We start from the raw sequence: 16,441 nt of genomic DNA, 5'->3' as shown, positions 1-16,441 counted from the left end.
CACACCGCACACACACAGGGAATGCTCTTAAAGGAGACAGGACCCCACAAAAGCCCTTAAGGGAGACAGAGAGAGAGTATGCCAGCACACACCAGAGCGCTATAATAATACAGGGACTAACTGAATTATGACCCTTTATAGCTGCTTATTGTATTGAACTGCGCCCAAATTTAGTGCCCCCCTCTCTTTTTTACCCTTTCTGTAGTGTAGACTGCAGGGGAGAGTCAGGGAGCTTCCTTCCAGCGGAACTGTGAGGGAATAATGGCGCCAGTGTGCTGAGGGAGATGGCTCCGCCCCTTTTTCGGCTGACTTTTCTCCCGCTTTTTTCTGTATTCTGGCAGGGGTAATTACCACATATATAGCCTCTGGGGCTATATATTGTGGTTATTTTGCCAACCAAGGTGATATTATTGCTGCTCAGGGCGCCCCCCCCCAGCGCCCTGCACCCTCAGTGACCGGAGTGTGAAGTGTGTATGAGGAGCAATGGCGCACAGCTGCAGTGCTGTGCGCTACCTTGGTGACGACTGAAGTCTTCTGCCGCCGATTTTCCGGACCATCTTCATGCTTCTGGCTCTGTAAGGGGGACGGCGGCGCGGCTCCGGGAACGAACACCAAGGACGGGTCCTGCGGTCGATCCCTCTGGAGCTTATGGTGTCCAGTAGCCTAAGAAGCCCAAGCTAGCTGCAAGCAGGTAGGTTCGCTTCTTCTCCCCTTAGTCCCTCGATGTAGTGAGCCTGTTGCCAGCAGGTCTTACTGTAAAATAAAAAACCTAATTTAAACTTTCTTTCTAGAAGCTCAGGAGAGCTCCTAGTGTGCAACCAGCTCGGGCCGGGCACAGAAATCTAACTGAGGTCTGGAGGAGGGGCATAGAGGGAGGAGCCAGTGCACACCAGATAGTACCAAATCTTTCTTATAGAGTGCCCAGTCTCCTGCGGAGCCCGTCTGTTCCCCATGGTCCTTACGGAGTCCCCAGAATCCACTAGGACGTCAGAGAAATATTGGGTAACATTAATGTCTATTATTGGCCTAAAGAAAAATATTTAGTTTTTTTACAAATGCCTTCAATTGCTGATTTGTGCATATAAAAAAAAAACAGTTTTCCTTTAATTATAAACAAAAAAAAACAAAACCTCTTATTTGGGAGTAATTTGCAGCCATTTAAAAAATAAAAATAAGTCTTCTAAACTTGGTCCTACCATTTTACCTTAAAATTATGATTTTCCCTGACTTTAGACCTGCTCTAAAGCCACTATAATTCCTATAGCAATGATTGCGGCTCACTTTCTTCCCGGCAGTTGAATAGGAAACCCTTGCGCTGTAGGGTTTTTCAAAATTTTACCTGCAATTGTATATGCCTCTAGATTATAGAGGCTCTGTGCTGGAGCATGGCCACTGAACTCTTCTCTGAAAGTCTAACTCCTCCCCCTCTATAACACTGCAGTCTACTGGGATATTCCCAAAGGAGATGAACTTTTGGTCCACAAGAGATTTCCCTATCCTCCTTGAGACCACCTTAGAACACACTGATAATGTTTGACAGGTGTACCACCTAACGCAGGCATGTCCAAACTGCAGCCCTTCAGCTGCTGAGAAACTACACATCCCAGCATGCCCTGACACAGCTTTAGCATTCTCTGACAGCAAAACTGTGTCATGGCATGCTGGAATATGTGATTTCACAACAGCTGGAGGGCCGCAGTTTGGACATGCCTGACCTAAAGTCAATCTACCCACCTGCAACTATCCCAGGACAAGGACAGGAGAAAGGAAACTAATAAAGTTTCTAACAGTTAAAACTACGTATAACTTCAAACATGGAGAACAAGAAAGAAATCAAGAGTGTAAAGAGTGATCACCATATTTGTTTTCTTTTTCAGTCATAAGGGGGAAACTTAAATACTGGAGCAAACCCAAAGTTGCCTCTGGGGTTACTCATAAACTGGGGAGTACAGCTCCTAGTGTCCAAAACTGGTATTTTTGGAGAGAAAAATGTTCCATCTGCAAAATGTTTTGACCATGCACACTTAGGGCAAGATGGCCACCCAGTATAACTGTTAAGCCATGGCAATGACCAATCTGGTAAAATGTGCCATCACATTTGCAAGAACAGGCTTACAATGTAAGCCTGATAAATTAGTGAAATAACCACCTAACAGTGGATGGTATCCGGTCTATAGATCTACACTAAAATGGTCTACAGTCAATAGGTCGACCACTAGTGGTAGACATGCATTAAGTCTAAATGGTCAAAATGTCGACAAGTAAAAAGGTAGAGTACAAATGATTGACAGGGTCAAAAGATCAACATTACAATGGTCGACAAACGTGTTCAACACAATTACCATCAACATGGACTTCGACTGGGAATAGTAACCTGTGCCGAGAGCAGCGGGAGCAAAGCGAGGCACCTTGCCCGAAGCATGGTGAGCAAAGCGAGGGGACGTGGTACACTAATGGGGCTGGTCTGTGGCAGAAAGTGAACAATGTGGGCTCAATACAATTAACTGTGTAGGTGTCCTGTAAATGCCAGCGACAGCACCACTATTACCCCACCTTGCTGCCCACCTCACCCGGACTCGAGGGTCTGGAAAAAAATAAAAAACTAGAGTATTGCAGTACCATAAGTGTGGTATACAGTCGCACAGTTCCGGGTTCCGGAACATTTATCATGAGCTTTGACCCCTCCGGATTTAAAAAAACTTAAAGACAAAAAAAAAAAAAGGGAAAAGAAAATACCTCATCCAGTCCCAAAAGCAGAGGTCCGTTGTAACAATTATCCAGTCCCATATGGTAGAGAGGTGACGTCTGTTGGGTAGTTGCCAATCAGCCACCACAGAAGCCATTGTGGCACCTTTAGAGACAGACAGACAAACTAGCTGATCTGATGGTGTGAATTGTTCCATTTTTATCTGCAACTCCCTCCAGTCATACAGTGTAAATTGCACTGTCCTGAAGGCCGAGACAATCTTCTCTAAGATCTTCAAGCAAGAAAGAAGTGCCAGACAGTTATCCAACGGGGACTTTTCTAGGAAAAGATATTATCTACAGCCAATAACACAGTCTGCTGACCAGTGTCAAACAGCAGCACCATCTGCTGAGGAAGTGTTAATCATGTTGCTGACAGGATTCTAAAATCTTGGTCATCTCTTATAAATGGGCCTGCAGCCAGGTCAGAGTTTCTGCTTCGCTTGTAATTCCCTGGACCTCAGAAGGGCAGCCTTCGCTGTCATGATGCTCTGTAGAACTCTTGGCACTGTCGCCAAGCTGAAAGTTACAGCCCAAAATTGAAAATGACAAAACTCATGACAAACCTCAGAAGGCACCAGCGTCCTTCCCAGACTGCAAGTATGACTTTTATGTTTATGGAGGCAATTAACTCGCCCTGTTCGATGCGGTTTATGACTTACAGTAGCATCTCAAGAACTCCATTTTTAACCTATCCATTTGAAACTGGATTTTTAAGGATCAGAATAGATCAAAAGGTTGCGGAGGGCTTTCGAGTAGAAACCCAAACCTTTCTGCTATTCAGAGACTGGAATGATTACCTGGATGAAAATCAAGGACTGAATTAGTTGATGCAGTGAAAACTACTTTGTTTTATCCTCAGGAAGTCTTGTGGTGAAAAACTGGTTGGGGGCCTTCAGGAGATCTATGAATATAGCTGACTTCTATGTCTGCGGTGGATTCGACAAAACATCACGTAAAGAAAAAAAGAAAAAGAAAAAAATAGACAAGCTCCCACCATGGGACTAAGTGAGCAGTCTGCCTGCCCTGCAAACAGTTTGTAAAAGGGCCAGGAACTAGAAAATATTGCTGCCCCAATATGCTTTCCATGACTAGGATTTTAAAGAAGGTCTTCCTTAGGTTTTCCTTGATAAAACAAAAGTGAAACTTAAAACCTGTAGATCTGGTTGTCTGATGAATAGAAACTGAGCCCAAGCTACTCACTTGGTGCTGGAAGTGAGAGACCCGAAGGTCCAAGGTTGAACAACCTCGGAAGGGCAGCTATCAGTCTCCCACAGAAACACCAATGTAGACTGGTAAAGATCCGGGCAATGCTGGCTCTGTCATCTCAGTTGAAACCGCCAGTGGCAAGCCAATGGTCCTCTGTGTCACAAGCCCTCTGCTCTAGGCAATCTGGCATGTCACTTAGAGTAGGCGGGTAAAAAAAAAACCTTCTTGAAGCTTAACACTGTATGTGCTCCCCTTTGAGTAGGACAGGAATTAGGCTAGAAGGCTGTTGAAAAGCACACAGACAGTACACCAAACCCTTCACACACACTTCTTTCCTGTATATAGAGTGGGCAGAAAAGGAGGAAATGGAGCTGCTATTGCCACTTTTGAAGAACTTGCTTCAGTAATGGAGTGGCACCACGCGACAGTAAAAAAAAAAGTCTGCTATCTAGGATGCTCTGTCTCCATGTGCCTATTCCAAGGGTTGCTCAGCTGCTGCCCCCTACCCTTGTCGGACAATGGAAATACTTCACCCAAATCTTCAGTGCAGGGCCAGAGAGGTGGCAGCTTGCATTCAAACCATGAACCTCTGATATGCACTGCAGTCTGGCGCAGTCTCCCACTGCCTGTTGGAGCCGGAGGAACAGGGTCATTCAGTCATTACTAGTGGCCCATTGCCCAGGTCCCACCCAGGGGGAAGTCCCATTGTAGAAAAAGGCAGACAGAGGAGATAACCAATATATTCAGTAATCCTTTGTATCGTAGTACCACACACCCAACTCTTCCAGGCATTTAAAAATATAAACCTGAACATTTCCAGCAGGCTATGGGTGTGTGTTGGATATCACAATTTTTAGATCCAAAACCCTTGCACTAAGCCTTTATGCAGAGTGTTCCAGGATCCCCTCAAGAAAAAGGAAAGTTTTTTGTTTTTTTTATAAATCTACACATGTATTATATCTTTAAGACTATATGATATGATTTTGACGTCACACATACAAATTTTAAATATGTGAGGGGAGCGGAGAAGTGAGAGACAGAGTGGGGTGACCTGAGTGCACAGTGTGATCTAGGAGCTCTGAAGGCCAGTGACCTTTGAGAGAGGAGAGTTGACTTACATTTTCTCTCTTTATTTGGCACCAAGGAGGCAATCCTAAGAGTGAAAGTTGTTTTGCAGCGATGTGTAAATACTTGCACAGCACCCGAACTCGGACCGGTCACGGGATGTAGTCACGATCCTAGTGGACAGCGTACAGATGCCGGGATCCTGTCCGTCAGAATGCCAAGGACTATTCCCACTCGTGGGTGTCCACGACACCCATAGAGTGGGAATAGAACCTGTGGCGTTGCGCTCGGCCCCCCTGTCAGCATTCTGGTGGCAAGGATTCCGGCGTTGACATGCAGAACGCCGGGATTCCTGAACCCAAACGGCTGGTAACAACAGCTGAACAGGTAACCATACAACAAGAACCTGCAGAAAGGTCAACGCACTGAGGCGGGCGCCCAATATCCCTTATGGACTACGAGAAAAGGATTTACTGGTAGGTATTAAAATCCTATTTTCTCTAGCATCCATAAGGGATATTGGGGAATCTAGTACGATGGGGGATGTCCCAAAGCTTCCAGAACACGAGGGAACGTGCGGAAACTGCTGCAGCACCGCCTGCCCAAACTGGGTATCCTCTTTGACCAGGGTATCAAATTTGTAGAACGTCACAAAGGTGTTCTCCCCGACCAGGTAGCCGCTCAGCATAGTTGCAAGGCCGAGACTCCTCGGGCAGCCGCCGAGGAAGACCCCACTGATCTTGTAGAGTGGACTTTCAGAGACTTAGGAACAGGTAAGGCTGCTGACACATAGGCCTGTTGGATAGTAAGCCTAATCAAACGAGCAATGGTCTGCTTTGAAGCAGGGCAACCCTTCCTCTGCGCATCATAGAGCACGAACAAGGAATCCATTTTCTGACCCGAGCTGTGCGCTTGACAGATTTTCAAGGCACGCACAGCATCCAATGCCTCCAGAACTGGACGGAACCACAATAGGTTGATTCAGTTGAAACGCGGATACAACCTTCAGCAGGAACTGCTGTCTAGTCCGGAGCTCCGCTCTGTCCTCATAAAAGACCAAGTACGGACTTTTACACGATAAGGCCCCCAAATCTGAGACACGTCGAGCAGAAGCCAGGGCCAGTAACATCACAGTCTTCCACGTGAGGTACTTGTCTTCTATAGTCATCAGAGGTTCAAACCAGGAGGACTGTAGAAATGCCAAAGCCATATCCAAATCCCAGGGTGCCGTAGGTGGCACAAAAGGTGGTTGTATGTTGAATACCCCTTGCAAGAAGGTCTGAACTTCTGGCAACACTGCCAATTTCTTCTGGAAGAAAATGGAGAAAGCTGAAATCTGGACCTTAATGAAACCCAGACGTAAGCCCTTATCTACACCAGCCTGCAGGAAACGTAAGAAACGTCCCAAGTGAAACTCTGCAGGCGGATACGTGCGTTCCTTGCACCAAGAGACATCTCGTCCAGATATGATGATAGCGTTTTGACGTCACAGGTTTCCTGGCCTGAACCATGGTTGCAATAACCTTCTTGGAAAGGCCCTTGTGAGCTAGGATGTTCCGCTCAACCTCCATGCCGTCAAACGAAGTTGCCGTAAGTCCGGGTAGACGAACGGTCCTTGTTGAAGAAGATCTCTTCTTAGTGGTAGAGGCCAAGGGTCTTCGACCGACATGTCCAGAAGATCCGCGTACCACGCCCTCCGAAGCCAATCCGGGGCAATGAGAATTGCCTGGACACCTTGATTACTGACTCGCTTTAGCACCCTTGGGAGCAATGGAATCGGAGGAAACCGGTAAACCAGACGGTGCGGCCAAGGCAACGCCAGTGCGTCCACTGCCCTCGCCTGAGGGTTTCTGGTCCGTGAGCAATACCAGGGAAGTTTCTTGTTGAGCCGAGAAGCCATCATGTCTATTTATGGGCAACCCCACCGGTCGATGATCTGCTGGAACATCAGATGGTGGAGGCCCCACTCCCCAGGGTGGAGATCGTGACGACTCAGGAAGTCTGCCTCTCAGTTGTCCACACCCGGAATGAAGATTGCTGACATTGCTCTTGCATTTCTTTCCGCCCAGAGGAGTATCTTTGACCCCTCACGCATGCAGGCCCTGCTTTTTGTCCCTCATAGACAATTAATATAAGCCACAGCCGTGGCGATGTCCGACTGTACCTGGATCACGTGATCCTTCAGTAGAGGAGAGGCCTGAAGCAGAGCATTGTACATCGCCCGAAGTTCCAGAATGTTCATCGGAAGGAGGCTTTCGTGGGCTGAGACCACCTGCCCTGGAACTGCGCCCCTTGGGTGAAAGCTCCCCATCCCCGTAGACTTGCATCCATCGTAAGGAGGGTCCAATCCTGAATCCCGAAACTCCGGCCTTCCAGGAGATTGGAGGACTGTAACCACCACAGGAGGGAACTCCTGGCCTGAAGTGACAGCCGAATCATCCGGTGCATCTGGAGATGCGATCCGGACCACTTGCTCAGGAGATAAAATTGAAACGTTCTGGCATGGAACCATCTTTCCCAACAATCACATGCAAAGATGGACGGACACTTGAGTAGGTCTGAGCACCATTCGGACCATCTCCTGAAGTGTATTCGCCTTGTCCTCTGGTAGAAACACCTTCTGGGCCACAGTATCCAGCAACATCCCCAGGAACAGGAGCCTCTGAGTTAGCTCCAGGTGGGACTTCTGTAAGTTGAGGATCCACCCATGGTCCAACAGAAGATGGATAGTGCAGTCAATATGGAGCAACAAAAGCTCCTTGGATCGTGCTTTTATCAAAAGATCATCCAGATAATGGACAACATTGACCCTCTGGACCCGGAGTTGAAGTATCATCTCCGCCATCACCTTTGTGAATACCCTCGGGGCTGTGGACAGGGCTAAGGGCAGTGCCTGGAATTGGAAGTGATTGTCCAGAAGGGCAAACCGCAGGTACGCCTGATGAGGAGGCCAAATCGGATTATGGAGGTAGGCGTCCTTGATGTCCAAGGAGACCATAAATTCCTGTTCTTCCAGGCCCGCAATCACTGCTCGCAGGAATTCCATCTTGAACTTGAACACCTTCAAATAATGTTTCAAGGATTTTAGATTTAAAAATAGGTCTGACCGAACCGTCCGGTTTTCGGCACCACAAACTGGTTTGAGTAAAACCCCATGCCGCGTTGCGGTATTGGTACTGGAACAATGACATGGGACTGGACCAACTTTCGTATGGCCTGTTGCAACGCAACTTGCATATTCCCCAAAGCTGGTAAGCTTGATTTGAAAAATCGTTGGGGAGGAGTACTGTCGAACTCCAACTTTTAGCCCTGAGAAACGAGATCTCTGACCCAGGTATCCTGGCAGGAAGTCTCCCATGCGCGGCTGAAGTAACGCAGTCGAGCTCCCACCTCGAGATCCCTTCGGGGTGGGTGAGCACCGTCATGCTGAGGCCTTAGTGGACGCAGAACCGGTGGACTGTTCCTGAGAGCTGGAGCTGGCAGGTTTTCTGGACTTACCTCTGGTGTCTCTAGTCGCATTGGAGGCACCTCTGGCCTTCTATCTAAATCTGTGAGACAGAAAGAACTGGACAGACGGTCCCGGATAGGAGCGTCCTGTTGGCGGGGCCCCAGAGGGGAGAAACGTGGATTTCCCAGCCGTAACGTTGGAAATGCAGGTATCCAATTGAACCCCAAAGAGCCATTTCCCCTGAAAAGGGGAGGGATTCCACATTACATTTGGATTCCGCGTCCGCTATCCATTGACGCCACCACAAGGCCCTGCGCGCCGACACTGCCATGGCAGAAGTCCGAGCATTAATGTTCCCCATCTCCTTGAGAGAATCAGAGGACACGTGTAGTGTCCTGAATGTGTTTTAGGAGGGTTACCATAGTAACTAAGGGCATATCCCCCAAGAGGCCCCCCCTGAATTTGAGTGACCCAGGAATGAATGGCATGAGTCATCCAGCAACCCGCAATGACCGGCCTTTGTGATATACCGGCTGCTGTGTATATAGACTTTAGGGTAGTCTCTATCTTTCTATCCCCAAGATCCTTCATGGTAAAGGAGCCATGGGCAGGCAGTACCACCTATTCAGACAGGCGAGAGACTGATGCATCCACCCCAGGGGGTTCCTCCCAAAATTTTCTACCTTCAGGAACAAATGGGAAAAATGCGCAAAAACTTTTTGGACACTTGAAATTTTTTGTCTGGATTTTTCCAGGCCTTTTTGAATAGATCTAACTCTGTAGTCAGGGAAAGTGACATTAGGTTTGTTTTGTACAAATAAAAACGACTGCTGTGATGCAGCGTCCTCTAGGAGGGAGCTGCAACAAATCCCTTATAGCCAAAATTAGGGGTTCAATACCCTGAGCAGAATCGGGATCCCCACTAACGGGATCCAGGTCATCCCCATCCTCCTGAGAGTAGAGCAGGCAACCCACGTTTCTGTGGACCTGCATGAGAGAGGGGGGGCTGTGCATCTGCACTAGCAGCTAAATCCGCAACAGCTTGTTGTAGTAGTGGAGTCTTCTGCACATTAGCAGTGAGCTGGGATGACATATCTGGCATCATAGTCTTAAGTGACCCTAACCAGTGTGCCTCTGGACCAGCTCCCCCAGCCCCTTCACTGATTTGTGAAGATTGACTGCATTGTTCACATGAAACAGAATCGGTAGATAATGGAGAGAATCTAGTATGACATACACTGCACAGCTTGTGTTTACCTATGTTTCACAGTAAGCACATAACATACACACAGATAGTTATATTGCAAGCCTGCCCTATTGTATGTGAGAGGAGACAGAGACAGAGAGAGAGAGAGAGAGAGAGAGAGAGAGGACAACAGCACACCCTGAGCTGCACAGCCCCAGTGAGGCTGTCCGCTTCCTATAATAGAGTAAACACTAACAATTTCTCTTTCATCCATCTGGGGGACGCTGCGCCGTTATTTGTGGGTTAGAGGTGTGTGGTTGTGGAGTTTGGCACAGAACTATTAAAACCTGACACCTCCCCCCTCTAACCCCTCCCATCTCCTTCCTGCCTAGCCAGCACCCCAGTTTTAGTTTTGTGCCTGTGGAGTACAGACACAGATTTTTTTTCTCTGAAGATTTTAGTTAGGTATTTTATTATTTTATTACTTGGAGTGCCTAGTCCCTGTATACAGGTGACAGGTACTACTAGAGTGGGGTTAGCTAGAGGTTCCCACTCTATTCTGCCGCTGGAGGCCACCACACTTCGGTCACTGGGGCTGGATTCCTGTTTCTAAGAAGTCGGCAGTGAGGAGGTACAAGATAGACACAGACAGTATTGGTCTATCCTTCCTATATTCTTCCTATATTTCATATATATATCTATATATTTATGTCTGTTTTTATATTTATTACTACACTCTTTTACGAAATGAAGTAATTCTTCTAGTTCCCGTTCAGCAGAGAGGTCGGGGATTTTACTCATGGACAAACTGGACTGTTCGTTTCAACCCATTTTAAATCTCAAAGGTTTGAATCCATATCTCTTCCCTTTGGTCTATCCACGGCTCCTCGGGTATTCACAAAGGTCATGGGCCATTTGGTGGCAGTTTTGCAGTGTCAGGGAGACATTACTCTGTATTTGGATGATCTGTTGATCAAGGCCCCGTCAGAGTTGATTCTTCACCAGAACTTGCGTCTCACAATAGAGAGACTCTACAGTCATTCGGATGAATAATAAATTGTCCAAAGTCATCTTTGCTTCCTTCCCAGAAAATTATGTTTCTGGGACTCTTATTCAACACCAACAACCAGAAAGTGTTTCTTCCTCAGGACAAGATTCAGGACATACAGTCCAGAATTCGAACACTGCTGCATTTACCGGTGGTTTCGGTTCTCCGATGCATGCAGGTGTTAGGCAAGATGGTGGCAACCTTCGAGGCAGTTCCATATGCCAAGTTTCATGCTCGAACCCTTCAGGCTCAGATTCTCAACTGTTGGACTCGGATAGGGCCTCATCTCGAATTACAGCTGATCCTCTTGTCTGTACAGACTCATCAGTCACTTCACAGCTCCAATTTGACCAAAGTAGTTCCGTTCACAATTTGGTCTTGGGTGATGGTCACCACAGACGCAAGCCTCAGAGGTTGGGGGGCGGTGTTTCAGACTCATCACTTTCAGGGGCTCTGGACCAGTCAAGAGTCAGAGTTGCAGATCAACATCTTGGAGTTGAGGGCAATCCGGTATGCACTACTTGGGATTCAAACCATGGTACAGGGTCATCCAGTGCGGATTCAGTCCGACAAAGCCACAGCAGTTGCTTACATAAACAAGCAAGGAGGCACTCGAAGCTGGTCCGCCATGAAAGAAGTCGCTCAGATTCTCTCATGGGCGGAATATTGGGTTCCGACCATATCCGCGATTCACATTCCAGGAGTCGAGAACTGGGAAGCGGATTTCTTAAGCCGTCACACGGTGCATCCGGGAGAGTGGAAGCTTCACCAGGAGGTGTTTCTGAGTCTAGTAGCCCGGTGGGGGATGCCCAATGTAGATCTGATGGCGTCTCGTCTCAACAAGAAACTTCCTCTCTATGGGTCGCGTACTCAGGACCCTCAAGCAGTTCTAATCGATGCACTGACAGCGCCGTGGCACTTTCAACTGGGATATGCGTTTCCGCCATTTCCACTGATTCCACGTTTGCTTCAACGCATTCGGCGAGAAGGTCTTCCAATCATTCTGGTGGCCCCAAATTGGCCACGCCGGCAGTGGTACACTCTTCTGCGCAACATGGTCATCGAGGAACCATTCCGACTCCCTCTGCGTCCAGATCTTCTGATTCAAGGACCATGTCACCACCCAGATTTAGGTCGGCTGGCTTTGACGGCTTGGTTCTTGAATCCAACATTTTAAGGGCAAAAGTTTTTTCTCGTCCTGTTGTGCAAACGATGATTCAGGCAAGAAAGCCGGTGACTTCTAGAATTTACCACAGAGTGTGGCGTATTTACATTGCTTGGTGTGAAAAGTGTGGTTTAGCACCGGATTTGTTTAGAGTTCCTCGTCTGTTATCCTTCCTTCAGGAGGGTCTCAATAAAGGTCTGAGACTTTCTTCACTAAAGGGTCAAGTTTCTGCCTTGTCGGTTCTTTTTCAAAGGAGACTGGCTATCATTCCAGAAGTTCAGACATTCCTTCAGGGAGTTCTTCGGATTTAGCCACCTTTTGTTCCTCCGGTTCCTCCCTAGGATTTAAACTTAGTCCTTACGGCTCTTCAGAAATCTCCATTTGAACCTTTGGAATCTGTAGAATTGCGGTATCTAACGTTCAAAGTTGTCTTCCTATTGGCAATTGCCTCCGCTAGACGAGTATCTGAACTGGCAGCTCTTTCTTGCAGACCACCCTTGTTGGTGTTTCATGATGTCCGGGTGGTTCTGCGAACAAAACCTTCCTTCCGAAGGTTGTGTCAGCGCTTCATCTAAATCAGGACATTGTCCTTCCAGCGTTTACTCCTTCTCCTTCCGGGGAGGATTCCCACTTGGCTCTCTTAGATGTGGTTAGGGCCTTACGGATTTATTTATCTCATACGGATTCTATCCGTCGTACGGATGCATTGTTAGTTTTTAATTGATGCGCCCAAACGAGGTTTGCTGGCTTCCAAGAACACAGTGGCTCGTTGGGTAACTTCGGCCATCAAACAGGCATACATGTCTTCTGATGTTTCAGTTCCTGACTCAATTCGAGCTCATTCGACTCGTGCTGTTCGAGCTTCTTGGGCTGTTCGCGGGGGTGCATCTATTGAGCAGCTGTGTAGGGCGGCGATCTGGTCGTCTGTGCATACGTTTACAAAGTTTTACAGTTTTCATACTTTCGGTTTGGAGACTGCCTCTGTTGGGCGTCAAATTTTACGGACGGCTATGCCGTCTACATCTCCCTCCTCTCATTAGCTTGCTTTGGGAAATCCCACAAGTAACGGCGCAGCGTCCCCCAGATGGATGAAAGAGAAATAGGGATTTTTGTTTACTTACCGCAAAATCTCTTTCTCTGATTCCATCTGGGGGACGCTGCGATCCCTCCCATATGTTTGTCTGGTTTAACCAGTTATTTTTTTCGGTCTATCTCCTTTGGCTTGGCTAAACGTTAACTGAGGTGCTGGCTAGGCAGGAAGGAGATGGGAGGGGTTAGAGGGGGGAGGAGTCAAGTTTTAATAGTTCTGTGCCAAACTCCACAACCACACACCTCTAACCCACAAGTAACGGCGCAGCGTCCCCCACATGGAATCAGAGAAAGAGATTTTACGGTAAGTAAACAAAAATCCCTATTTTTGTCCTAAATAGGATCCAGATAGTGTACACAAGCGGCTCTCCCCCTTTGCTACACCCTGTACCAGATATGCAGCGTGGCTGAGGAGTCAGGAAGCGCTGTGTGTGCTGTATATGGCTGCAGTAAGCAGAGGAAGGCACCAAAACGCCTCAGGTCCCACTCAGATGTAGCGCCCCCCCATGGCGCCGGAGTTACACTAATATATTATACTGGCAAAGTCACCTTTTTAGCTCAAAACATCACAAATGATTTTGTGCCAGATCCACACGGGGGATCTTAGCATGACCCCCCCCCTTCCTTTCCCCCCGGAAGGGTCCTGTACACAGCGTCCGTGATCAGCCACACTTTGAACCGGGGGCCCCCGGTTAGAACTCACCACCGATGTCACCTTCATGCAGCGTTAAGTGTGCGTCGTGCTGCGGCTTTGACAGCCAAGGCGTAGTGCCCCGCTGAACCACCACCCCTCAGGTCGGTGGTCCTGCAGCAGGGAAGCGGCTCTGCAGCTCATAAGGCCGGTGACAACCCCACCCCCTCCTAACTCCCACGGTGCAGGTATGCTGTTGCCCAGACAGCATACTGAAAATAACAAACAGAAAAAAAGAAATTGAAGAAAACACTCTTGAGCTCAGAGATGTGCATCCTCTCCTGAGGGCACTTTTTCCTAAAACTGCCTGTGGGAGGGGGCATAGAGGGGAGGAGCCAGCACACCCAGTTGAAATAATTTAAAGTGCACCGGCTCCTTTGGATCCCGTCGTACTAGATTCCCCAATATCCCTTATGGATGTTAGAGAAAATAAAAATAAAAAATGGTGAACTGCGCTTATCACAAAAACATTGGTAAGGCAGAAAAAAAAAACTAATGACATGCTAATGAAGAATCGATTAATAACAAATGCAATCTATCATTATTGTAATAATACATTTCTGATATCACAATACAAAATATATTTCATAAGTTAAGAAGCACTTAAAAATGTATTGGCACATACAGGGGCATATGTAATACAGTTGACGTTTGCCGGAGGTGCGGGATGCAGGCAGATCTCAGACTTTTTTTTTCTTATAGTGGCAATCGTTAACAAGGCAAAACCATGCCATGTAAAGGATTCCCTTTTCAAAAAAACGTCCAAGATCGTCCAACACCCCGCACCTCTGGCAAACTCGGACCCTGTTACATGCTCCATTTAGGAGGGTATTCAACTGGTCGGAAAACTGCAGTCTTCTCGAAAAAGACGTCAGTTTCCGACTGTTTTTAGGTCGGAAGGGGTTCAGACTTATTCAATGATGCCCCCTTTTTTCCCACAAGTCGGGAAATCTTACTTGTCAGAAACCTGTCGGAAAGCACGCGGATCAGGGACTTAAGCCACATGTATTGTCGGAAGCGCGAGCAAACCCGACAGGTTATAGACCAGTTTCCGACAATGTCAATGCAACTTTAAAAAAAACTCTGGATTGCCATTGTCGGGAACAGGCCAAACCTGTCTGGTTTGGCACAGCATTGAATACTCAAGTCGGAAAGGATCCAACATGAATTTAATATATGCCTTAGGGGTATATTCAATAACTGTCGTAAGCTGCCGTCTTGTCAGAAAGACGGCAGCTTTCGACAGTTTTAGGTCGGAAGGGGTTCCGACCTATTCATTAGTTCCCCGTTTATTCCGAGAAGTCGGGAAACCCGACTTGTCGGAATGCTGTCCGAATGCACGCTGATCGGCGGCTTCAGCATTGTCGGAAGCGGGGTCAAACCCGACAGGTCGGACTGAGATGAGTGAGTTGAGAGTGGGAGACCGAGGAGCAGCGGGGAGAGCAGGGACCCAGCATCAGCGTCCACCCGGTTCCATCAAGCGAAGTCCGCTGCTGCAGCTGTGGCTCCACCGCTCCTCCCCATCCGCTCCGTCTCCTCTCCTACTCTTTCCTCTTCCCCTCCCCCCCGGCGCCGCTGAAAGCTCCCCCCGCTGCTGTCAGCAGCAGCAGGACACGGGAGCGGCCAAATCCGACAGTCGGATTTGGCCACTCTTTTGAATAGGGGTTGTCGGGTCCATTCCGACAACTGCATGTCAGAATGGATCCGACTCTTATTGAATATACCCCTTAGTGTTCTATACACATCAATTTTGTTACAACCACAGTTGCACATTTTCGGCCTTTCATTTTTGTGTGTATGGCTAAAACAATGCATTTTATTGTTCGGTGCAGCACAGTGGTTACCTCACAGCACTGCTTCAATTCCCAACCAAGGCCCTATCTGTGTGGAGTCTGTATGTTCTCATTGTGTGTGTGGCTTACTGCGGATGCTCTGGTTTCTTCCAGCACTCCAAAAAACACACACAGGTAGGCTACTTACTTGCTTCTAACAAAAAAAATAAAAATAATAAATAACCCTAGTGTGTAGGCTGGTGTTCATGTGATAGGAAATGTAAAGTGTAAGCTCCACTGGGGCAGGGACTGGTGTGAATGACAGATAAAGCGCTGCAGAATGTGTGTGCGCTATATAAAGAAGGGTTAGTAAATAAATCTTGTACGGTGACAAACAACTCCACCATTAATGGTAGCTGATTTTTATTGGAAAGTTGCCTTTGAAAGACGAAGCTTCCAGATTTCACAATCACTTTCCCTGCTGTACTTTCCTGTTCATCTACTTAATCCTAGTCTGACCCTCCCGTGCCGTATAGATATCCTGGTGGAAGTGGGGTCCACAGCAATATCCAGATGCAGTAACCCTCATAAGCTACAGTTACTTACAAGCAGTACATAATGTTATATAACTGCCAGTGCCAATAAGCCCCAAGAAACACAGGCCCGGCCTGTGAGCGAGGAATAAGCGATTGCTCAGTGCCTGTAATGCTGGATAATTATGGTCTATGCTGGAGCGAGGCCAGGCCTCGGGATACAGTGTAGAGAACTGACACAAAGCAGACTGAGGAGAGGTCTGGCCATGAATTTATGAAGGAAGGAGAGTGGTTCTCTACCAATAAGAGCAGGGAGGGCAGTATTTGCCAACATTACCTCCTCCTGCTTTCTGAACTCCACTTCCATCTGCTTGTTTCGAGGTTGGTTCTTTCCAATGCCGTGTCCAGTTATAAAATTACTGTTAATGTAAGCCAGCTCGGTGTCCTGCTTCCCCGCCTCCTTAATCAACCTGTAATGTTAGGTTGGAAC

The 16,441-nt window shown here is 47.6% G+C and overlaps 1 protein-coding gene across 1 annotated transcript in view; it reads right to left on the bottom strand.

Moving 5' to 3' along the window:
- The window catches only part of DICER1 (dicer 1, ribonuclease III), a 222,538-nt gene that overhangs the window by 114,505 nt on the left and 91,592 nt on the right, over positions 1-16,441 (bottom strand). The window contains exon 11 of the mRNA XM_063946538.1: positions 16,289-16,421. Coding sequence (XP_063802608.1) covers positions 16,289-16,421 — 133 coding nt within the window. The remainder of the gene's footprint in view (positions 1-16,288; positions 16,422-16,441) is intronic.

The sequence above is a fragment of the Pseudophryne corroboree genome, chromosome 12 (assembly GCF_028390025.1).
Source record: "Pseudophryne corroboree isolate aPseCor3 chromosome 12, aPseCor3.hap2, whole genome shotgun sequence".
NCBI lineage: Eukaryota > Metazoa > Chordata > Amphibia > Anura > Myobatrachidae > Pseudophryne > Pseudophryne corroboree.
The sequence above is the reverse complement of the archived record's forward strand: the minus strand, read 5'-3'. Positions and strand labels throughout refer to the sequence as shown.